The 22,146-nt window shown below is 58.5% G+C and overlaps 2 protein-coding genes across 4 annotated transcripts; one reads left to right on the top strand and one right to left on the bottom strand.

The window, feature by feature from the left end:
* Nucleotides 1–1,621: 1,621 nt before the first annotated feature.
* On the bottom strand, nucleotides 1,622–9,026 carry FKBP10 (FKBP prolyl isomerase 10). Its single transcript, XM_033846955.2, has 10 exons — nucleotides 8,684–9,026; nucleotides 5,962–6,107; nucleotides 5,445–5,634; nucleotides 5,185–5,330; nucleotides 4,539–4,728; nucleotides 4,282–4,427; nucleotides 3,491–3,683; nucleotides 3,031–3,173; nucleotides 2,639–2,802; nucleotides 1,622–2,267 (listed from the first exon to the last, which is right to left on the bottom strand). The coding sequence occupies exons 1-10, from the start codon at nucleotides 8,929–8,931 to the stop codon at nucleotides 2,082–2,084; spliced, it is 1,752 nt and encodes a 583-aa protein (XP_033702846.2). The 5' UTR covers nucleotides 8,932–9,026; the 3' UTR covers nucleotides 1,622–2,081.
* On the top strand, nucleotides 7,955–16,130 carry P3H4 (prolyl 3-hydroxylase family member 4 (inactive)). 3 transcript variants are annotated; one of them, XM_073797648.1, is made up of 10 exons: nucleotides 7,955–7,985; nucleotides 8,214–8,377; nucleotides 10,485–10,565; nucleotides 10,680–10,832; nucleotides 10,950–11,121; nucleotides 11,850–11,978; nucleotides 12,866–13,011; nucleotides 13,675–13,758; nucleotides 15,213–15,357; nucleotides 15,683–16,130. In XM_073797648.1, the coding sequence occupies exons 1-10, from the start codon at nucleotides 7,970–7,972 to the stop codon at nucleotides 15,703–15,705; spliced, it is 1,113 nt and encodes a 370-aa protein (XP_073653749.1). In that variant the 5' UTR covers nucleotides 7,955–7,969; the 3' UTR covers nucleotides 15,706–16,130. The 3 variants fall into 3 exon arrangements, with proteins under 3 accessions (XP_073653749.1, XP_073653748.1, XP_033702847.1); XM_033846956.2 differs by lacking the exons at nucleotides 7,955–7,985; nucleotides 8,214–8,377 and having other exon boundaries at nucleotides 9,812–10,565; XM_073797647.1 differs by lacking the exons at nucleotides 7,955–7,985; nucleotides 8,214–8,377; nucleotides 15,213–15,357; nucleotides 15,683–16,130 and adding an exon at nucleotides 14,123–14,279 and having other exon boundaries at nucleotides 9,796–10,565.
* Nucleotides 16,131–22,146: the final 6,016 nt, after the last annotated feature.

Raw genomic sequence — 22,146 nt, 5'->3', positions numbered from 1 at the left:
TTATGGGTCCCTAAAGTGATGCATATGAGTGTGGATTTTCACTGGGGCCCTTGGCTCCTGTCCTTCCTCCTCCTCCACGGCCGCTAAAGTGCACGACTTAAGGGTGGTTGAGTCGGGACCTGAAGGGAGCCGGTTCCCTCATCCGCCTGCCTGGTGGCTGGTCAGTTGTGTTTGTCTGCAGCTCAGCAGAGAAAGTGATGGGAGTGCTGACTGAGGGCCAGCCGTGTGCACCCAGGTGCTGCAGGTGCCGTTTCATCCTCACAGGGGTCCTGCATGAGGTACGGGTCCACTTAGAAAGGACCAGTCCTTTCTAACACTGGGGTTGCAGTGTTTCCGACAGAGCCAGCCTTCTCTTCTGCATCACGCTGCCTCCACACGGACTTAGTTCAGGCTGTCCTGTTAGGCTTGGGGGAGGGTGGTCATCATCTGAGGCCGTCACCTCTGTCGACCCCGAGGTGCTTTCTGTGCTTTGGGACCAGGGAGTATCAGTCGCTGGCGACCGTGGGGAGCAGCTCCGTCTCTCGGGGGATCTTGGGCAAGAGCTCGGTGCTTGTGGGGGCAGTTTGGGGTGTGAATCCAGTCATTTTCTCTCCCAAGCATCCCCCCCACCCCACCCCCTTGGATGGCTTGGGTCACCTCTGTCGCACTGGCCAGAGTCCAGCCAGGCAGGTGAGGGCAGATGGCCTGATGAGTGGCTGAAGCAACTCCTTCCTCAGGACACCAGAGGTTTGAACTCCATTACCTTTCTCTCTGGCAGGAGGGAGAAGCACCAGGCAGGTGGTAACAGCTGGCGGCCAGGAGCAGGGAGAGGTGGGAACGTCGCCATATTAGAAACGGTCTGTGTGAAAGGGGAATCTGACCTGTGTGGTTTAATTTAACCCCTGAGCTTTGCATGCTGTGTTTGAGTTCAGGGAACTTGTTTTTCCATTCAGCTGGGACCCTTAGGAGATCAGGATCATGTCTCCAGGCCTCCCCTGCAGGCCCCTCTCTGTGGACACGTACCCCCCAGCCTCCCTCCATGGTGAGGGCCCCAGCTGGGCCTCAGGGAGGCAGGAGGCTGAGACCTAGGGACACAGGGTCTTGAGCTGAAGGGCCATGGAGATGGCCTGCCTTGCTCCCCTTCCTCCCAACACTTGGGTCTAAGCTTCCCGCCACCAATCAAGAAAGACTGCATCCCGAGGACTTTGGTTTCGGACGTGTTTTATTTGGCACAAAGGAGAAGGGGGTCTGACACCAGTTTAGCCTTTTGAGTGTGCAGAGTTCTGCCCACCCCCCCCCCACCCCTCAATAATGAGCCCCTTTTCCACATTTATCTCAGCCCCGAACCAAGGATTTCATAGCCCTAAGATCCATCCAAGTAGGTTTCCTCATACCACCCCCCTTCATTTTTCTCTTGTTCTTTGGTCCCTAGAGAAGGCAGCCGCCTTTAGGGATAAAAGGAGACACAAAGCCCAGCCCTGAAGTGCAGCACCCCAGGGGCTCTTCAGCCACCACTGGTCGGCAGCGAGGGGGCGTGGGACAGGTGAAGGGAACCGGACAGGTAAGGTAGGGCTGCCCCCCCGGAACCGTCCCCTTCCCTAGGAACCAGCCAGAGCCAAGGGAGGAAAGCTGGGGGTTCATGTTCCTGGGGAGCTGCCAGGACAGAGGAATGGGGACCGTGGGTGGGGGCGGGGGTGTGCGGGTTGAGGATGGTGAGGAAAAGTACAGGTAAAGGGGAAGTTTGGGGAGAGAAGGAAATGATGAGCTTGGCCTTCCTCAGTGTCTGGTGACACAGAGGGGAGGTCTGAGCAAGGGGCCAGCAATGACCCCAGCCAACCCCCAAACTCCACCAATCCCCAGATTGGCTTTGTAATTCCAAAACTTTTAAGGAAGGGGTTTGGGGCTGGGAGAGAAAAACCAAATAGAGATCTGTGCTGTGGATTTTACTCTCGGGCAGTGGGAAAACCAGAGTTGTCCCCTCTGACCACTTTCTAGAAACTTCCAGACCTCATGCCAGCAGGGAGGGTGACTGTTGGGAAGTCGGCCCCACTGCCCGCTGTCCCCCTAGACGACCTTTGCAGTTGGGCCCAGGCCCCGGCCCTTCAGAGCTCCTCGTGGACCCGCTCCTGGTCTTCGTCCGACTTCAGCTTGAGCTCCTCAGCGGTGATGTTCCCATCCTGGTTGCGATCCTGGTTCTGGAACATGTCTCCTATGGTTTTCTCAGGGTCCTGGCCAGGCAGGAGGCGTCCCTTGCCCTCACTGACTTGAGCCTTGATGAAGGTGGAGAACTGCAGCGAGGAGAGCCAAGGGGAGGGGAGAGAGCGTCCTGCCTGAGCAGCTGTGCTCATCTTGGGACGGGTCCCCAGGTGGAGGCCTTCCAGCGAGGACTGAGGAGAGGAGCTGGTTGGTGCTGCGTCCTGAGGGGGGCGGGGGCGGAGGGCGTGCCCAGGGCCGGGCAGCCACGGGGCGATGGGCTGCATGTGCCAGAGGTGAAGGCGGGAGGAGGGGCTTAAGGCACACTGACCCGCAGAAGGGCAGCAAGACGGGTGCAGACAGGATGGTGGACACACACCGTGTTCTCGTTAGATGCCACCGTGCAAGGTGGCTCCTGCGAGGTGACAGCGTGGGCGGGATTACTAGGGGTGAACTCCTCACCCACCTCCTCCGGGGGCACCTCGCCATCCTTGTTGAGGTCCATGTCTTCAAACAGGTTGGCAGGAGGGTCTTCGTGCCACACAAACAGGTAGCCTGTGGGCAGCCCATCCTCCCGGGACACCAGCTCCACCTCAAACAGGAGCACAGCACTTCCAGGAACCCCCCGGGCTGGAGGGAGGGGAGGAGTAGAGAGAGGGAAGGGTCTGGGCCCGGCTTCACTGCCTGCCCAGTGCGCTCCCAGCCTACAGGCCTCAGCTCCTGCCTTGGCGGCTGGAGAGTGGGGCATGGAATGGGAAGCATTGGGAAGGCCTCACTCACTCCTGCCCGCAGCCATCCAGGCTCCAGGGGGCGGGGGCAGAGGGGAGGAGGAAAGCCATCAGGCCGGTCTCTGCTCACCTCCGCTCTCTCCATGGGCCAGGTGCGGAGGGACCACCAGCTGCCGCCTCTCTCCCACACACATGCCCTGCAGGCCTGTGTCCAGACCTTCGATCACCTTGTGGGCGCCCAGAGTCGCCTCCTGAGGGGCCCCGTAGTCGTGGCTGGGGGGAGAGCAGATTCCCAGGTCAGTGCTCATCCTGGTCCCTGGCAGGCCCAGGGCAGGGTGCGGGGACCCAGCAGTGCAGAGATAGGATCAATCCCCTTATCTCGTAACTGCCCTGCAGTGTGGCCGGGGGCTCATCTCTCCCTGCTCATTTCCCTCCACTGAGTGGAACTAGCAGCTCCCCTACTGCTTACTTCACCCTCCCTCTGCCTGTGGACTTAAGAATTTCAGCTTAGATGGGAACTTAGGGAGGAAGGGTCAGGGGTGCTGCTAGGCCCACCCGCCTGCCCAGCCCTGGCCCTGCCCCGGACCCACGAGGAGAAGAGCTTGGTGCCGTCCAGCAGAGAGCAGTTGTAGTGGTAGCGAACGAAGTCCCCAAGCCTGGCCGTCTCGTTACAGGCCTCCAGGGGCCGGGACAGTGTCTTGATTTCCACTGGATCTGCAGGGTTGTGGAAGTCGATGATGTGGACGTCGAAGATCAGCACAGCAGAGCCAGGGATCTTGTCTCCTGGGGCCAGAATGGGGGCGTGGATCAGCTGGAGTCTAGGAGGGGCTGCTCTAGGTCTCCATGGAGGCCCCAGACCTTCCCCATCCTGGGGTTTTAAACAAGGATGGGATGGGATGTTTGTCTACATAGTCAACTCTTGTAATGTACTCTGTGGTGGTGAGGAGGCAGGGGAGGGGAGGGGCACGCCAGCTGGAAAGCCTTTTCCATATGTATCTTGCAACCTCCCAATAACTCACCCTGCTGATCGATGTGATTAGGTCCATTTTACAGGTGAGCAAACAAAGGCTTCCAGCAAAGCTGGGACTCAAATCCAGGTCTCTTTGCTTCCCAGGGCTATGCTGTTTCTGTTCTTCCATAACCACCCTCCCTCCCCAAGCTCAGGAGTCTGCTGCCTTTCTCCAGTGTGGAAGGGGAGAAGTGGGGGACTGCCCCCTGGAGAAAAGGATGGAGTCCTTGTGGCAGGAGTTGGGTGGGGGACCAGTTTTTTCGATGAGAGGGGCAGAGCAATGGCTGGAATCCGCCCCCTTTGCCCCTGCCCATCAGGGGGAAGGTCAGGAGGAACTGCGGTGTTGGCTTGGGGAACAGGGAGCATGCCTACCAGTCCCGTTCTCCCCATAGGCAAGGTGGGGGGGGATGGTGATTCTCCGGCGCTCCCCCATGCACGAGCCCTGCAGCCCCCGGTCCATCCCTGGGATGACATAGCCCTGCCCCACATAGGTATTGTAGGTGCGGTTTCGGGAGTAGCTGCAATACATACAAGGCAGGGAGGCGGGCAAGAGAGTCACAGCGGCCCCGCCCTTCCTGCAGCACAGAGCCGCCCCCAGCCCCCACCGTCGTCCTCAGGACCCCCCGGACCTGGAGTCAAAGAGGGTACCATCCATCAGGGAGCCGTTGTAGTGGTAACGCATGAAGTCCCCAGCCACGGCTCTCCGGACGCAGCCAGGTGGCAGCTCCAGTGTCTCCAGCTGAACCGCGTCCTTTGGGTTGTGGACGTCAATCAGTAGGACTTGGAAGACCAGCGAGGCCTGCGGGGGGATCACAGTCCCTGGGGAAGGGATAGGCTTGAACCATACACGTGGAGAGCAAAGCAGGGCTCTTCCACTCAGGAAGGCCTATGTGAGCACCGTGCAAAGGTGCTAACCCTGCTTTCCAGAGCCTTTGACGCCCATCAGCAGCCCCGGTTCTGCCCCTGTGAGGCCTGAGCTGAGCTCTCCCCAGGGCCACCACCAGCCCGTATGAGGCTTTGTGTGAATCGGAATAAAGCACCTTTTGTTTTTTGGCTGTGCTTCGAGGCTTCCGGAATCCCAGTTCCCCAACCAGGGATTGAACCCGGACCCCAGCAGTGATAGTGCCGAGTCCTAACCACCCAAGCACCCCTTCTTAGTGAGGTGACCACCAAGGGCTAGATTGCATCACTACTTGCCTCCCTGGCTGGGTGTCCTTGTGCAGTACTCAACCTGAACAACTATATGTGGCAGCCCAAGTCCCTGCTTGCCCTCACCATAGCCTTTCTCGCCATAGGCCAGGAATGGAGGGATGACGATCTTCCTTCTCTCTCCAGGACACATGCCCAGCAGCCCCTGGTCCATGCCCTTGATCAGCCAGCCAGAGCCCACGTAGGTGTCGTAAGTGCCACCTCTACTGTAGCTGCAGAGGATGAGGTAGGGGTGAGGCTGCTGTTGGTGGGAGAGGCAGGAAGGCCCCCGACTCTCCGCTGCGTGCCACAGTCCCTGGCGCCCCAGGGCTCCTTCCAGCCCTTACCTGGTGTCGAAGGCAGTGCCATCCAGCAGCGTGCCGTTGTAGTGGTAGCGGACAAAGTCGCTGTCCTGGACCATGCGGGGGCAGTGGGGCGGGCGCAGCAAGGTGCTCACCTGCACAGTGTCCGCCTTGTTCCACACATCCAGCAGGACCACATCAAAGTAGAGGGTGGCATCCGGGGGAATAAGCCCCGCTGCGTTTGGTGCAGCCCCCAGAGTGGGGGGTGGAGTGGAGGTCTGAGCATCCTGCTTGGCCTCCCACTCCACCATCCTTAGTTCCCCTTCTCCCAGGTCAAGCTAGGATCCTACCCAGGGCCCTATTATTGCCCTTCCTCCCGCCCCAGGGGCAAGAGACGGAAAAGTCTAGTCCCAGACCTGCCGCGCTATTCATTCTGCGGCGCATGCGGCGTGACCTTGGAAAGCCGCTCTCCCTCTCTGAGCTTCAGTTTTCCGGCCCTGAGCCCTTGCTTCTGCCTCCTGGTCTCCTCCCCCGCCCATGCCTGGGCCCCGGCTCTCCTCACCCACGCCGATGCTGCCATAGCCGAGGTGCGGAGGCACGATGAGGCGTCGCCGCTCATTGACGCACATGCCCATGAGGCCTCGGTCCATGCCGGTGATGAGGCGTCCCACGCCCACCACGATGGCCACCAGGGCGTGGCGGTCATAGCTGGGGAGGGAGGGGACAGGTGGGATACAGTGGCCTCTGCCCATGGTCACATACATGCACAGGTGCACAAGTGCGCGCGCACGCGCGCGCGCACACACACACCCTATCCCCCTCCCTACACAAAGGTGCAGGTCCACAGGCTCCTCAACTCTTCAAGCCTCCCTCCTAGATGCGCGTGACTCCCGCCTTAATAGGATGGGCTGTTATGAAAGGAAGTCCTCCAGGAGGCCAGGGGCTTTTATCTACCCTGGGGTGGGGGGATGGTGCCAGCAGTCCCATCTGCTGCTGCTATCTGCTGACAGAAAAGGAGTGGGAAGTGCAGACCCAGGGCGGGGTGGGGGTGTGTGTGTGGGGGGAGACCAGTTATCCAGCACTTAAATGATAAGGCCGAAGAAATGCTTGGCATTTTGCATTCATTATCTTTTTAAAAATATTTATTTATTTGGCTGTGCCGCATCTTTAGCTGTGGCACTTGGGATCTTCGTTGCGGCATGCGGGATCTTTTAGTTGCGGCATGTGGGCTCTTAGTTGTGGCATGCGGAATCTAGTTCCCTGACCAGGGATCGAACCCGGGCCCCCTGCATTGGGAGCGCGGAGCCTTAACCGTTGGACCACCAGGGAAGTCCCTGCATGCATTATCTTATTTAATTCTCTCCCTGTGAGGTGGGCATTATTATTATTATTATTATTTGCCGCACCATGCAGCTTGTGAGATCTTAGTTCCCCCACCAGGGATCAAAGCCGGGCCAAGCCGGGCCACAGCAGTGAAAGCGCCGAGTCCTAACCACTGGACCACCAGGGAATTCCCGAAACGGGCATTATTGATTTCATTTTTCTTACGAGAAAAATTGAGACTTGAGAGACCAAATGATTTGCCCAAGGTCACACAGCTAATGTTTGGTCTGTTGAACTCCAAAGCCCACGTTTGGGCCACTGCACCATCAATTCACAGAAGAAAGAAGGGAAAAGCAGAGCTGGCTGGAGATAGGGATTGGTTTTCAATTTTGAAAAAGGCTACTCTAAAATCGCCATGGCTTTTACTTGATTTAGTTAGGTTTAAGTTTTAAGAAGTTAAGGAAAGATGGGAGATTATTATTTTGATGGAAGGTGTCATGGGTTGTGAAAGTTTTCCAAGCTCAGCACTGCTTGGATGCAACCTGGGTCCAAGAGTCCCTATCAGAATCCCCGATAGGGAGGCCATTCTCCAACTCCCAACCCCCCCTCCACTCCTGGGTGGCCACAGGCTCACAGCTGTACTCCTGTCTACTGCCTATGCCTCATTTTGCCCACCGAGCTGGTTGTACGGCCTGCTTCCTCCACAGTGCCGTTGTGAGAGCCCAAGCATGGCAAGAAGCTTCTACCAGTTAAACACTACCAAAGTTCTCCCCAGAGTCAAGGCTAATCAATGGGTACTGAACCCGCTTGCAGACCGTAAGGTAGTGTGTGAAGTTCAGGTTCATTCATCGTCTTGAGTCCTAACATCAGCCTTAGGAAGGAGGGATGCAGTTTTCCAGACTGTTTTTTAATCTCCTTGTTTTCAGATGAGGAAAGTAAAGCTGAAAGAGGCAAAACTCCTCGTCCATGATCGCAGCCTGGGTTTGAGTCCAGGGTCTTGGTCTCAGGAGTTCGTGTTCTTACCCAATAAACTGCTCGCCTCCAAAGCCACTAATCTCTATAGGCCGAGTTGTGTGTGCGACCTGGACCCAAGGTTTAACTGAGGCTGGCCTGGCGTACGGCCCTGCCCCCACCGAGAAAAATGGACTTGCCAGAGCAGACGGAAAGCCTGGACACAGACCAGAAACCCATCTCTCAAACCCCAAGGCTGGCAAGATGGGCGACAGCACTGACCTGGTCGAGCTAAGATGGAGGGAGATGAGGGTGCGGGATCACGGGGAGAGGGAGGCATGAAAACCCTCGGAGGAGTCCAGGGTGGCATGTGTGACCGTGTGACATGTAGGCAGACAGGGTCCTTACACCAAGCTATGCCCTGCACTCCCTGATCCATCCTGCTGTCTTAGAGTGCCCACCTGCTTTACCCCACTGGCTGCTAAACCCCCTCCCCCTCCCCCCAAAACTCTACTTACTTCTTCTTCTCTAAACACAAAGGCACTGAAACCTGTGGCTGGAACCAGAAAGGGAGTCAGGGTGGATGGAAAGGTAGAGGGTGCTGTGCTGAGACCACCGGAGGATTCACATGCAGCAGGGACCATGCCCTTCCCCCCAACTCTGTGGACCAGAAAACCCCCTCTATGTCTTTAAATAGAGCACTGGTAAGTAAATAGAGCAGTTCACCGTGATTCTCAAGCACTCTGAGAGACAGAGAGAGTTTGTGTGAAAGAAACAAGGGTCTTCTGAGAGGCGAAGGTTTGAAATTGAGGGCAGGGATGTCTGGGGAGATGGACGTCTAGGAGTCCCCCCACCCAGGGTGCTGTGTTTGAGGTTAGGGGATCACGGTGTGAGTAGGGAGCATGCAGACACAGCTTAAAAGCAGCAACGGGGGAACCCCAGGACTGAGAGAGCTTGGTCCCGGGCTCCGGGAAGGGAAATGGTGAGTCTGGGGGCACCCAAGCCGTTACCTCGAGTCAAACTTCTTGCCGTCCTCGAAAGTACCGTTGTAGTGGTAGCGCACAAAGTCCCCCATCTGCACTTCCCGGGGACAGGCCCTGGGGATGTGGTACCTCTCGATAACCACATCTTCAAGGGGGCTCCCGGCCGGGCTGGCGCGGCCCAGCCCCCTCCCCACGGCCTGCAGCAGTAGCAGCAGCAGCGACTGCAGCAGGGGGAGCCGGAGGACGGTGTGGCTGGGGCGCCCCGCGCGGAACATGGTGCCTGGAGCTGGGACGGCCGGCAGTGAGGGCGAGCGAGAGAGCCGCCGCCGCCGCCAGACTCCTTCGCCCCCCTCCTCCCAGAGCTGGCTCCCCCTCTTCCTGTCCTCCATCCTCACCCCCGCCCTGGCTGGTCCACGTGGAATGGGGGCTGGGGAGGCTGAGCTGGCGGGGTGGGAGTGGGGGGAAGGGGTGTGGAATTGGAGGAGGAGGGCCAGGCTGATAGCTTTAGAGTACGAGGAAAGCACCACAAAGCCCTCCAGATTTCCCCCCACCCGTACCCTGGGGCTGAGAGACCTGGGAGGGATAGGGAAGTTCCGGAAAGTTGGGAAAGTCGGAGCGGACTTAAAAAAAAAAGTTCAGTCTTTTTTCTGGAGCCCCCCGGGTCCTAAAGCCGGACTGAAGCATCCCTTGTTTCTTTGGCTGGCAACCCCAAATCTAGGTCTCTCCAGGTGGCTGGTGAGGCTCCGGAATCGGAGGGGTATCTCAGTGCTCCCTCCCACCCCTTCTGCCCCAGGGACGGCCTCTCCAGGGACGGGCTGCTTTGTCCTGCAAAAGCTGGACTGCCAGAGGACTTTCTGACGTGGGGATGGAGATCGAGTGGGAGGTGGTGAGAGTGGAGGACGTGCAGGGTAAAACCGGGGGTGTGCCTCCCCGTCGCGGGCTGGGGGGACACTTGGAGGAACGTCTTCGGGGCTGGGAGTGGGGAGTGAGCAGAAGGACCGCTCTGATGGAAGAGCAGATTCCAGGGCTTGGGTAAAGTAGAGTGAGGTGGCACTTCCCTCAGTTTCTCTATATTAAGGTCTGGGGGTGGGGGGACTGTCTTTGTGTGGGAGGGGCTTTCTGGGCTCCGCATCCCTGCGGGAATTGTTCCTCCACCCTCTCACCATCTGCCAAGGGGAGGACCCCCAAGGGCAGGAGATCGGAGACGCAGGATAGTGTTGGCTTTCTTAAAAGAGTGGAGACACAGCCCTCGGGCCCTCGGGGGGTCTGACTCAAGCCACGACCCCGCCTCGCTGCCCCCGGTACCAGGCGCTAAGACCCAGCGGCCGCGCCGGCCAGTCCCGGGCCCCTGAGCCCGCCAGCCTGCCCGGCAGCTGGGCCGGGACGCCAGCTCGCGGAGGGAAGAGACAGCGGCGCGGAGGGGGCTATGGGTCGGGCGGCGTGGGGGCTGCTGTGGCTGCTGCTGGGCAGCGCCGGGGCGCAGTACGAGAAGTACAGCTTCCGGGGCTTCCCGCCCGAGGACCTGATGCCCCTGGCCGCGGCCTACGGGCACGCGCTGGAGCAGTACGAGGGCGAGAGCTGGCGCGAGAGCGCTCGCTACCTCGAGGCCGCGCTGCGGCTGCACCGGCTGCTGCGGGACAGCGAGGCCTTCTGCCACGCCAACTGCAGCGGCCCCGCGCCGCCCGCCGCCGCGCCCCCCGGGCCTGCGACCCCCGGCCCCGACGGCGGCCGCGGCGACGAGTGGGCCCGCGAGCTGCGGCTCTTCGGCCACGTCCTGGAGCGCGCCGCCTGCTTGCGGCGCTGCAAGCGTTCGTTGCCCGCCTTCCAGGTGCCCTACCCGCCGCGCCAGCTGCTGCGCGACTTCCAGAGCCGCCTGCCCTACCAGTACCTGCACTACGCGCAGTTCAAGGTGTGCGTCCAGCCGGCGGCGCCTCCTAGTCGGGTCGGGGGGAGCGCGGCTCCTCGCGTGTGCTTGGGGCTGCGGGCTCTGGCCCTGCTGACCGGCCCTGTCCCCACGCCGCAGGCGAACCGGCTGGAGAAAGCGGTGGCCGCGGCCTACACCTTCCTTCAGAGGAACCCGAAGCACGAGCTCACCGCCAAGTATCTCAACTACTATCGCGGGCTGCTGGACGCCGCCGACGAGCCCCTCACGGACTTGGAGGCCCAGCCCTATGAGGTGGGGTGCCAGGGTAGGGCCAGCCCTGACGCAATTCCCTGAGTCCCCCATAGGGCCCGTGGGGGAGGGGAGGTGTGGGGGTCCCCTTGACCCCTGTGCCGCGTCCCCTCCCCCTAGGCCGTGTTCCTCCGGGCTGTGAAGCTCTACAACAGCGGAGATTTCCGTAGCAGCACCGAGGACATGGAGCGGGCCCTGGCCGAGTACATGGCCGTCTTTGCCCGGTGTCTGGCTGGCTGCGAGGGGGCCCACGAGCAGGTGGACTTCAAGGACTTCTATCCAGCCATAGCAGGTATCCACCCCGGTGGGCATCCCTTTCATCGCAGGGCCCTGCTTCCCAGAACTTCTAGGCACCTTAACACAAATGTTCCTTTCATACACATTTATCGAGCGCCTACTAAATGCCTGGGAGGCGGACAGGCATAAGGCGTTATCCCTACCCTCAGACCCTTCAGTCGGCATTGGCTGAGAGGGACCAACAACACCTGCCACTGGGTGCAGAGGGCTGCAGTAGGGAGTGTCCAAGGTGCTGGGCATCGGTGCAGAGAGGAGGTGACATCCCAAAAGGGTCTGGGGAGGTTGGGTTCATGGGCCTTCCAGGCAGAGGGCAACGCAGGTGCAAGGTTGCTGAGGTGGGAAACGACCCAGCAGGTGTGTGCAGAAAGCAGTTTGTGGCCAGAAATCACACCTAGTCTGGGGATCCCTAAGGGCAGAGTCCCTCAGCAGGGGCAGAAGGGACTGTCCTGAGCTTCTCTCTTTGGGCTTCAGTCCCACCTGCAGGCCTCACCTGCCAACCTCCCAGTGTGCCCTGGCTTCCTCTGGCTTTGGGGCGGTGGGTGAGCTGTGGGGGTGATAAGTCAGCCCAGGCCACTGTAGGCTTCCGCCGCATCCCTTGTCCCTCGACTGTCTCGTGGGATCAGCAGGCAGAGCTGGGACTGGAAGCCATCGGCCGTCCTCCCCATCAGCGGGATGGAGCGCTTCAGTACACCAGCTCCTCACCGCTGCCACCCCCACCCCCAGATCTCTTTGCAGAATCCCTGCAGTGCAAGGTGGACTGTGAGGCCAACTTGACCCCCAACGTGGGCGGCTTCTTCGTGGAGAAGTTCGTGGCCACCATGTATCACTACCTGCAGTTTGCCTACTACAAGTGTGAGCGTCCTGGGGGGCTTGGGGTGGGGGAGAGCACTGCGCTGGGAATGAAGCCGAGCCAGAATTGAGGACCCTTGGTGATGGGAGGGAAGGCTGGCGGTGGTGAGGCAGGTGAGAAGCTTGTGGCGGGGAACAGAGAGCAGCCTCAGGGGAGAATGCCAGGGCCTCTTGGGTAAATGACTGGATAGTCAACAACTGCACAGCACTTGATAGTTTACAAAGCCCTGCCACATCTGTTTATCTCACTTGATCCCCTTACAAGCAACCGGTAGCTGGCGTTACTGGACCCATTTTTCAGATGAGGAAGCCGAGGCTCACAGAGGGTCAGGGGCCATTAGTTAACATGGCTAATAAAAAGTAGCACCAGCACTTAAGGCCGTCCTCACTTACGGGGGATTCTGGCATCAGCCGGGGCTAAGATGGTCAATCTCCAGGGTTTCTGCAATGCAGAGATGCCAAGATTCAGACAGGCTGGAGCTGGAGAGGAGGAGCTGAAGACCAAGGGCCAGGAGACCCTTTGTGTTCTAGTTGGCAAACAGGTCGAGGGCTGGGCCACCGGCTTCTGATTCCCCAGTGCCATCATTCTCCAGCTGTGTGAGCTCAAGCAGTTTACCTGACCTCTCTGTGCCTCAGATTTCTTATCTGTAAAATGGGGATGACAGTAACAGTGAGGTTTAAATGAGTTACATGGGGCATAAGGTAAGTGCCCAATACATTCTAGCTTGTATTATTACTGGGTGGGATGAGGCGCCCAACAGGTATTCTGGGAGGCAGCTGGGGAGCCAGGGGCACTGGACTAGATTGGGAGATAGGGGTGGGTTAGTTGAGGGTTATCCCTGAAGGTGGGGAAGTGCCAGGGCCACTACTCACTCCTGTCCTGCCTGCAGTGAACGACGTGCACCAGGCCGCCCGCAGTGCCGCCAGCTACATGCTCTTTGACCACGAAGACAATGTCATGCAGCAAAACCTGGTGTATTATCGCTTCCACAGGGCCCGCTGGGGCCTGGAGGAGGAGGACTTCCAGCCCAGGGAGGTGGGCATCGCCGAGGCATTCTCAGGATATACGATTTGATTAAAAAAACAAAAACAAAAAACAAAAAAACATGGCTTCTTCCAAAGGCAGGGTGAGAAATAAAAAGAAAGAATTTGGGTTGTAGTTGGAGTCCTAGGTTCAAACCCACCAGCTGTGTGGTCCTGGGAACACTACTGGCCTTTTCTGAATCTATTGCCTCACCTGCAAAATGGGGGTGGAACAGCCTACGTCTCCAGCACAGTGCCTGGCATGTGGGAGGTAAAAAATATCTGTGCCTGCCTGCTCCCTTCCCCACTCTCACCATGCTCACTGCTGGCCTTTGCCCTCCTTCCCCAGGGACCCCATAACCTGGACCAACTGAGGAACCCCTTGGAATTCTAGGGCAAGACTGGCAAATATGGGGCACGTGGTGCCACTCCCCGCTTCCTTGTCAGTGGCAGACTTTGCAAATCGATTTAGGCACTCTTTCTCACTGAGCCCTCAGAATCCTTCTTAACCCGGCGCTTCAAGCAGCTGTGATTTTTCGACCAGCATGTGAACTGATACCTGTTCCCTGCTCCTCGAGCTGTGAAAGGGCCAGAGGGCCCAGATCCTAGGAGCTCTGGCCCCTCCACCATCTGGCAGCAGGGCCTGGCTCACCTCACTTTTCTTCCCTCCTCCCAGGAGGCCATGCTCTACCACAACCAGACAGCTGAGCTTCGGGAGCTGCTGGAGTTTGCGCACATGTACCTGCAGTCAGATGACGAGGTAAGTGGCCCCTTGCCCTCCTGGCTTGGGTGGCGACGGACACCCCTTGATCCTCTTCCTGGGGCCGCTGTGCCGAATCTCAGCCTCAGCTCGTGGCAGTCAGCCATTGTGAAGCAGAGGGATTTCACCTGTCCCTTGTTTACACCTGCCCTCCTCTCCCCACTCCGTGTCCTCACACCCCCGTTCTCTACATGTCTGAATCTCGCTTCTCCTGGGCCCAGCTCTGGTGGCGCCTCTTCCAGAAGCCCTTGCTGTACGTCCTGGCTCTGTCTTCTGGGCTTGCAGTGCCTACTCTGACCGTCTGTGCCTCCCTGGACCGGAGTTACTTACAGCCCTGTCTGTCTCACCCCGCCCTTTTCTCCAGCCAGTCTCCTAGAGGACTGGGCTCCAGGACAGGGACCAGGTTATTCCCAGCTCTCCCATAGCACCTGGCACAGAGCTGGCCCTCAGAAACTGGGCTTGAATGAACCAGTGAGTGAATGAATGAACACAGGACGCCAGGAAGGAAGGACCACGGTGTGTTATTACGTTGATTCTAAATGAGGGTTTGAGAGCCTGAATTCTCTGAGGTGTGGCCGCCCAGTGCTTATTTATCTATCCCCTCCATTGTTCATGCACCCATGCCCCCCCTCATCAAACAGGGGGCCAGGTCTGCACAGTGAGCCCCCAGGCTTTGGTGCTTACCAGACTTGGCTCCACCATTTCCCAGGCAAGTGTTAGGTAACCCTCTAACTTCCAGTTCTTCATCCATGGAATGGAGAGAATAATGGCCATCTTACACTGCTGTGGTGGGAATTCAATGAGATCTAGGATGTGAATCACTTAGTGTAGAGCTGGCGCATAGTAGGTTCTCAGGGGGTGGTAGCCATTTTGATCACTGTTATTTGTCGCTTGCTGTTTGCCAGACACCGTGCTTGGGGCTGTGGTAAATTGATGAAAGGCACAGTCCCTCGCCCAATCAGATCACCGTTCAGTGCAGTGGGAGAAGTCAGCACGGGGTGCTGGACGAGGCCTCCAGACCCAGCCAGGGTCATCAGCAAGGGCCGCATCCTGGAGCTGATGCCTGGTGTTGGAGGGATAAACAAAAGCTATCTAAGCACAGGGGAGTAAAGGTGTTCCTGGCCGGGAAGCAGCATGAGCAGACAGTATTCGTGGACTAGCAGTGTTGCCTGGGTATTTACGCTTAAAAGGTGGGCTGTGGAGAGGAAGAAGGTTACACCAACCCTGAAGCTCTGCTGGTGGAGCCCCATGCATCAGTTCATTGAGGGGGCAGTTTGGGAAGAGGACTTAGGGAGAAACCCTCTAGTTATTCCTGTGTGAGGTCTTGAGTGTGACTGGGAAGGAGGGGTTTGGGACCAAGATGGGATGGGAGGGCCCCTTGGCCAGGAAGGGAGCCGATCCGGGTTTGTGCCTGCTATGACCTGGTTTATCCTCCCATCCTGGCGCTGCTCTAGATGGAGCTGAAGGAGACAGAACCGCCCGTGGAGCCTGAGGAGCCCCCGTCTGATGCCGAGTTTGAAGGGGAGGGCGACTACGAGGAAAGCATCTATGCCGACTGGTGGCAGGAGCCAGATGCCAAGGGCGACGAGGCTGAGGCCGGTCAGCGACTTGTGTCCCGGTGGAGGGGCGGGGATGCAGCCTGGGCTAGACGTTAGGGACAGGAGGATCCAAGCACTGGCCTGCAGAGGCTGTGGGGTAGCTGTGCTGGGTGCTGGCACCCCTCTTCTGGGGGCTTCCGGCCTGTTAGCAGCCCCTGTCCCACCTGGTAGAGGGGTGGGGGTGACATCCTTCCTGGAGGAGGGACCAGCTGAGACCTGTTCCTGGGGACCCTCACTCCTGCCTGCACCACCTCCCCGAGGACAGCACCCAGAAACCTGTTGGGGATGGGAAGCTAACCCCAATGCTCTCTCCTTTCATTTTTCAGAGCCGGAGCCTGAACTAGCATAAGAAGAGGGCCCCCGGCACCCCTCAAGAGCTTTGGGAATCCCGGGCCCAGTGGTACCACCCCCACCAGCCTGGGCAGCAACAACAACTATTTATTAAACATGTAAATGGACATAGCTGACCAGGCCCCATCCTGTCCCAACTGTGAGCACTGCTCCCCAGACCCCTCTTGCCTCCTCTCTGGGTCTCTGGACCACCGTATGATGGTGCTGCAGCGGCTGCCGGCCTGTCCTCCTCCCAGTGTCCTCCCCACCCGGTGGGGCAGTCTCCTGGAGGAGAAGATGCTAGCTCTTCCTAGTCGGGGTCTCAAGCTGAATTGCAGACACAGCAGAGGGGCAGCTGGCATCCCGAAGAGCACTGGACCAGGAGTCCAGCGGTTCCTGGCACATTGGCCATCAGTGCTCAATAAACATTTCTTGTTGAATGAATCACAGCATTGGGGTCCCGACTCCCCTGGGCAAGTCCTTCCCTCCTTCCCTCTGCACCCATCTCCCCTCATCAGTAAATGTGGAGACAGGTGAGGGGCCACAGTTTGGCCTCTGTGGATGGACCCTGGGTGTTTGCAACCACGAGGAGCATCAGCCTGCCATTGCAATCTGCCACTAGGGGGCGTGAGGATGCAGTTCTGCCTGAGTCCTGGCAAGATGGGGGTTTCAGATTTCTAAGGTGGTATGTCCTGTATTTTCCTAGTTCAGCATCGCTTCCCTCAGGGAATGTGGGGGGGGGGGGGCAAGGACACTTACTTCCGGTTTTTGCTTTCCAAGCGTTTACTGAGAGCAAGCATGCCCTGCGCTGCCCTCTCTGCCCACTCTCCCATTCATTCCACGGCAGGGAACAGACCCTCTTAGTGGCCAGAGGAACCCTAGGGATACGGCTTGATAACATGAGACTTTGTGGTGGCAGTGGGACTGCCAGACCATCTTGCCCAATCTTGCATTGGCTCTGGGGGGGCAGAGAATTTGGAGGTGGTTACCACCCAGCCTGTGATTTCCCCCCCACTTCATGATCCCGAGCAGGGAAGTAGGGGCAAAAGGGGTCTCTCTGCGGAGGGACACCGGGCTAGGGCCAGCCAGGTGACAGTTCTGGCCCACTGCCCACATTTCTGTTCTCCCAGCGGTAGGGTGGTGGAGGACCTTTCTCCTCTTACTGGAAGGTGGAGCGGAAGCTGGTAAGCCCAGTTCTCACCGTCCACACCCCTGCCCAGATGTGCCAGCTGACGTGGCCTGAGCCCTGCCCATCACTGTGTCCAGGAGGACTCCCTGCCTCACCCCATGCCCTTCTCCTGGGCCTTTGGCGAAGATGAAGAAAGGAAGGACAGAGGCGGAGTGTGGAGCACGGGCGGGGTCAAAGCTGGGGGCGCCGGTGACCTCACTGCTCCCTCCCTCCCGTAGGTGGGTCTGCAGTGGCAGCGTCTCCAAAGAGCTCCCAGGTACCAGGGCGGCCTTGCCCCACCCCACCCCTCTCAAGCTGCTGTGCTGTCAGCTTCCACTGAGGCCCCGCCCCCTGTTTCTGGGAGGGGCTGCCCTCCGGAGGGTGGGGAGTGGGGACGCGCTCCAGCATGCCTGCGTGAGTAGGAGCTCTGGAATCTGGACCGCTGGGTTTGAGTCTGAAAGCGCCTGTGTGCGGGAGCGAGAAGGCCTGTGTGCTTGTGTGTTGGTGTGGATGTGAGCGAGTGCCTGCGTGCACGTGTCTGAGAATGTCCGTGGCAGCGTCGTGGGCGACAGTGCGGGTTTGCGCATGCGTCCCTGAGGGTGCGCGCATTCGTGACCCTAACCCTAGAATATGTGATTGTACTCAACGCTTATGTATTGGGCACCTACGAGCCGGGTACGTCGCAGGTGCTGGGCATACAATAGTGGGCAAAGCAAGCCAAGCACCCCCTGCCTTCCTGGAGCTTGCATTCCAGCGGGGAGACAGGCAATAAACAATAAATGTTACAATGAATGAGTTATCTGGCTATGTTAACATAAGTGCGTTGGAAAAATAGAGCAGGGTGAGAGGATCGGGAGAACAGGGCGGGAATGGGGGTACGGTTTAAGAAGTGTGTTAGGGCTTCCCTGGTGGCGCAGTGGTTGAGAGTCCGCCTGCCGATGCAGGGGACACGGGTTCGTGCCCCAGTCCGGGAAGATCCCACATGCCGCGGAGCGGCTGGGCCCCTGGGGCCTGTGCTCCGCAACGGGAGAGACCACAATAGTGAGAGGCCCGCGTACCAAAAAAATTTTTAAAAAGTGTGTTAAAAAAAAAAAGAAGTGTGTTGATGTGTGTGTCCAAGTGTGCATCTGAGGGTGAGGGTGTGTGTGTGTATGTGTGCGCGTGCGGGCGTGTGTCCTGGGAACAGAAGGCCGCCCCTCTCTAGGTACTCACCCCGGCGTTACCTCCCCTTCCAGTGGGCCTTACTCAGCTTCTCCATCCCTGGCAGCCACCAGCCACCAGCCACTCCCACCTCTCTCTGATGTCAGTGTCTCCCCATTGCCCGGCCAGCTCCCCAGACCGGTGAGATCGAGTTCTAGTGAGTCCCAGCGAGTCCCAGCGAGTCCCAGCGTGGGCCCTCTGGGGCCCTCCAGCCCATTCTCCCAAGCCCACCCAGCCCAGACGCCTTCACCTCCTCCACGTCTCTGTCTCACTCGGTCCTCTCCTTACCCCGCTCCCAACTACCCACCCAGCATCTCAGCAGCCCTAGCATCTGTAGCAAAATGGCTAGAAGGTTAGAGACAGCCAAAAGGGCGCTGGGGATGATGACCTCACACAATAGAGCCAGACTCAGATGTCTCAGAGGTGTCCTGGATCCAGAAAGGCCCCGTCCCAAGCAAAGCATCGCTGCTACAATGTATTGAATACCTACTGTGTGCCGGGCACTTGGCAGGTTCTTTACAGCCTTCAAAACAGTCTTCCGGTTCCTGGACTTCCCTGGCGGTCCAGTGGTTAACACTCCTTGCTTCCACTGCAGGGGGCAAGGGTTCGATCCCTGGTCCGGGAACTAAGGTCCCGCATGCCACGCGGCCAAAACAAACAAAAAACAGTCTTGCAACATAGATATCAATTCCCTTCTGCCACAGGTGAGGCTGAGGAATGAGAGCAACCTGTCCAAGGTTCCTCAAGGTGGGGGGTGCCTGAGCTGGGTTTGAAACATTTCTCCCTAAATCCATGATACTCAGAGAAGGGAGAGAGCAGAGAACACCGTGGTCTCCTCTCTCTGGTCCCCGGAGCTGGCTTTGTCCCTTTAGGCTGTCAGCTGGGGCTGGGGAGAGGAAGGTGAGGACCAGATGTGGAGACAAAGCCCACATATTGCCACAGCTCACCGAGGGAGGCAGAGAATTCCAGAAGGGAGAGAGGGAAGGAGGAAGGGTAGAGAGGAAGGGAGGAAAGCAGGAAGGGGAGGAAGGGCAGGCAGTCAAGCCTCACTCTCAGGCCTGATTCCATAGCCCAGTCCCACTTCCCGCTGTTGGCTCCCTGGGATTGGACCAGATGTTAGAGGGCCTGGGGACAGACTCGCTGGGGTCATTTAGACCAGCCTTGTCTTGAATCCTGAGAGGTGATGGCCAATGGAGGCAGGGGAGGGAGGGTCCTATGGGATTCCCCCAAATTCTTGTAAATTCCAGAGGAAGAAATTCCCTGCCTAGGTTTGAGAACTAGTTCTTGAAGTCTCACCCTAGTGTTCTCCTCCTCAGGGAGAGTACGGTCTCCTGTGTCAGAAAGCTGTGTCCAGTTGGCACTGGGGCCAACCTCATAAGCTTACTGGGGGAGTCCTGACCCGCTCCTGTGTCAGAAAGCTGTGTCCAGTTGGCACTGGGGCCAACCTCATAAGCTTACTGGGGGAGTCCTGGCAGCCGCAGGGCCCAAGCCCTCTGCAGCTTCCCCACTCAGGGGCCTTCATCCAGCCCTCCTCTTGCAGCTTCTCTCCAAGGATGGCTCCAGCAGATGGCCCCAAATTCATGGATGGGGAAACTGAGGCCCAGAGAGACTAGATTGGGCTCCCAGGGCTGCATGATAAAACTCCAAGATGACTTGGGGATTATATGGGAGTATGCTGAGTGCTGGGGCTGCCCACTGGAGCCAGCCCCAGCCCACACTGGGGACACATCACCCCATAATCACCACCTGCCTGGGGGCCAGCTGGCGCCGGGGTGCCTGAATAGCATCTCTTCTGACCCCCAAAAAGCCCTTGCGGTGGGAGCACCTTTCATGCCCATAACTCAGGTGGAGAAACTGAGGTAAAAGGCTTGTTTACCCCCCTCCCCCGCCCCATATACTTGATCCTCTGAATCTGTGGAAGAACGCACTAAGGTATGTCCCTTGGTAAAGAAGAGGCCAAAAAAAAAAAAAAAAAAAAAGAAGAGGCCAAGAGAACTTGACATTTTCTATTTGGGGTCATCTTTTCAGCTTTCCTTTAACGAGAAGAGTGCTGTGTTATGTTCCTGGAGCAAAGTAAGTGGTGGCCATTTGAGATTCTTTTCTTTTGAGCATTTCGCTAAATCCTGGTGGCTTTCCTGGAGGAGGAGGCTAGAAAGGAGTGAGGTTCAGACAGTCTAACTGGGGAGTCTGGCCTCTTTCCCTGGCCCTGGGTGGGTGTGGGAAGCAGGGGGTCTTTCTGGAGGTTTCACAGCCATGAAGGAGATAACATAAATTTTTTGTTATCTCCAAGTGAGGTTATGCACACAGTTACAGAGACACAGGAATGAAGTCAGAAAATGCTTGTCATGTAACTTTAACCTTTAGCATAATTATTTTGATAACCGTTTTTTTTTTGGTAATACCTTGATATCCTCAAAAATGGAAATGTCCCTGGCCTTGGAGCTCCTCCCCGGCCCCCAGCACATACTTCGGATGGAGCTGGCTTCACAGCCGGGTCCAGGCTTCACCCGCCCCCACTCTCCCTGCCCCTCCCCCTCACTACTTCCAGGTTCTCTGCTGGGGCCATAAATTATCCATGAGCTGTAAGTTGGCTGCTTCTTCAACTGCAGGCTGAAGTGCTGATGAAATATTCAAGGATCTCAACTCTCAAATTCCCTGGTGGCCGCAGGATGGGACTAGGGAAGCTGGGATTAATGTACAAGGCTAGGGGCCTCCAAACCTTGGCCCTAGTTCCCACCGAGGTGGAGTCCAGGTCAGGGAGACCGGGAAGGCCAGTGCGCGGGAGGAGGTGGGGGAAGGGTCTCTTTGCATAATCGATGGCAGTGGGTCTGTGTAGGGCCCTCGCCGGCTTAGAGGGTTTAGAGGAAGTGAGGGAAGGTACTTATTTAGTCCCTGAGGAGGGCCTGCCGGCCCCTGGCTGCCCCACCCCTCCCCCAGCCTTGGCTCTCTAATCCGGAGGTTTGCCTGAAGTCACACCTCCAGCTGACTTCTCCCAAGGTTGGTTCTCATCTGCCCCCCTCCCCCCAACTGCCAGGAGTTTGCTTGTGTGACCTTGGGGAAGTTCCTCTCCTAGCTCCAAATTCAGTGTCCCCAAATATACAAGGAAGGGGCCTCTTATTAATGAGTACTCCTCCCTCTTCCCAAGGATTCTCAACAGGTGGGAGAGAAACTCCTGCCGTGTGTGCGTGTGAGCGCGCGCGCTGACACGCACGCACGCACGCATGCGGGCCGGGGAGGGGTGGCCTCTCGGTGGGAAGGGTGCCTGTCGGGGCAGGCGTCGCCCCTGGCTTGTTGGGGGAGGGAGGGGCAGGCAGGCAGGCTGGCAAGGCGGGTGGGGCCCCAGCTGTGTCAGCCTGTGAGTGGAGTCGCCCAGGCCAGGAACTGGAAGCGGGGTGACTCAAGCGGCAAGGCCTCGTCCCTTCCCTTCCCCCAACCCACTCAGGACGGGGAGAGACCCAGGGAGACCCAGCTCCAGAATAGAATCCTGATGCTTGGGGCCCTGCCTTTTGGGCTCCTGAAATCGTACTTTGGGACGGTTGAGGTGGGTGAGGGGGGAGGAGGGGGCCGCTCGGAGGTGGACATTCTCTGGACAGGTCCTGACCCTCCTCCAGCCTTTCCGTCCACCACCACTGGCCCCTGGTATCTCGCCCTGGCCCGTGCTATTTCTGGCCCATCCTATCTCTGTTTTCTTGTCTCCCTGTTTTCCCTTTGACATTCCATCCCCGCCCACACACCTCGCCTCGCTGGGAAGTGTGGCTGGAGCTACCTCTGCTATTGAGAGCCCTCCCCAGGCCGGCTGGGCACACACCCACCGGGCCAGGCCGTGGGCAGCCTCTGGCCTCGAGGTTCCTCCCCTTGGACAAACGGGAGCAAAAATGGCAGGAGCACACCCACGCTCACCTCTGGGGCCTTGCACCGTCCTGCCCTATTCCCACTCCTGGCGATGCTTGGGCCCACTCCAGCCAGAGCATTTGGGAGACCCTTCTGTAGCCAGTGTCCTCTCCCCAGGCCTGAAGGGGTCACCCTGAGCAAGTCCCCTCACCCAAACGCCAGGGGCAGTGGACAGGGGCAGCGGTGCAAACGGAGTTGCAC

Source organism: Tursiops truncatus, chromosome 20 (assembly GCF_011762595.2).
Source record: "Tursiops truncatus isolate mTurTru1 chromosome 20, mTurTru1.mat.Y, whole genome shotgun sequence".
In the NCBI taxonomy this organism is placed as follows: Eukaryota; Metazoa; Chordata; class Mammalia; order Artiodactyla; family Delphinidae; genus Tursiops; species Tursiops truncatus.
This window is presented reverse-complemented; position numbering and strand designations above follow the sequence as displayed.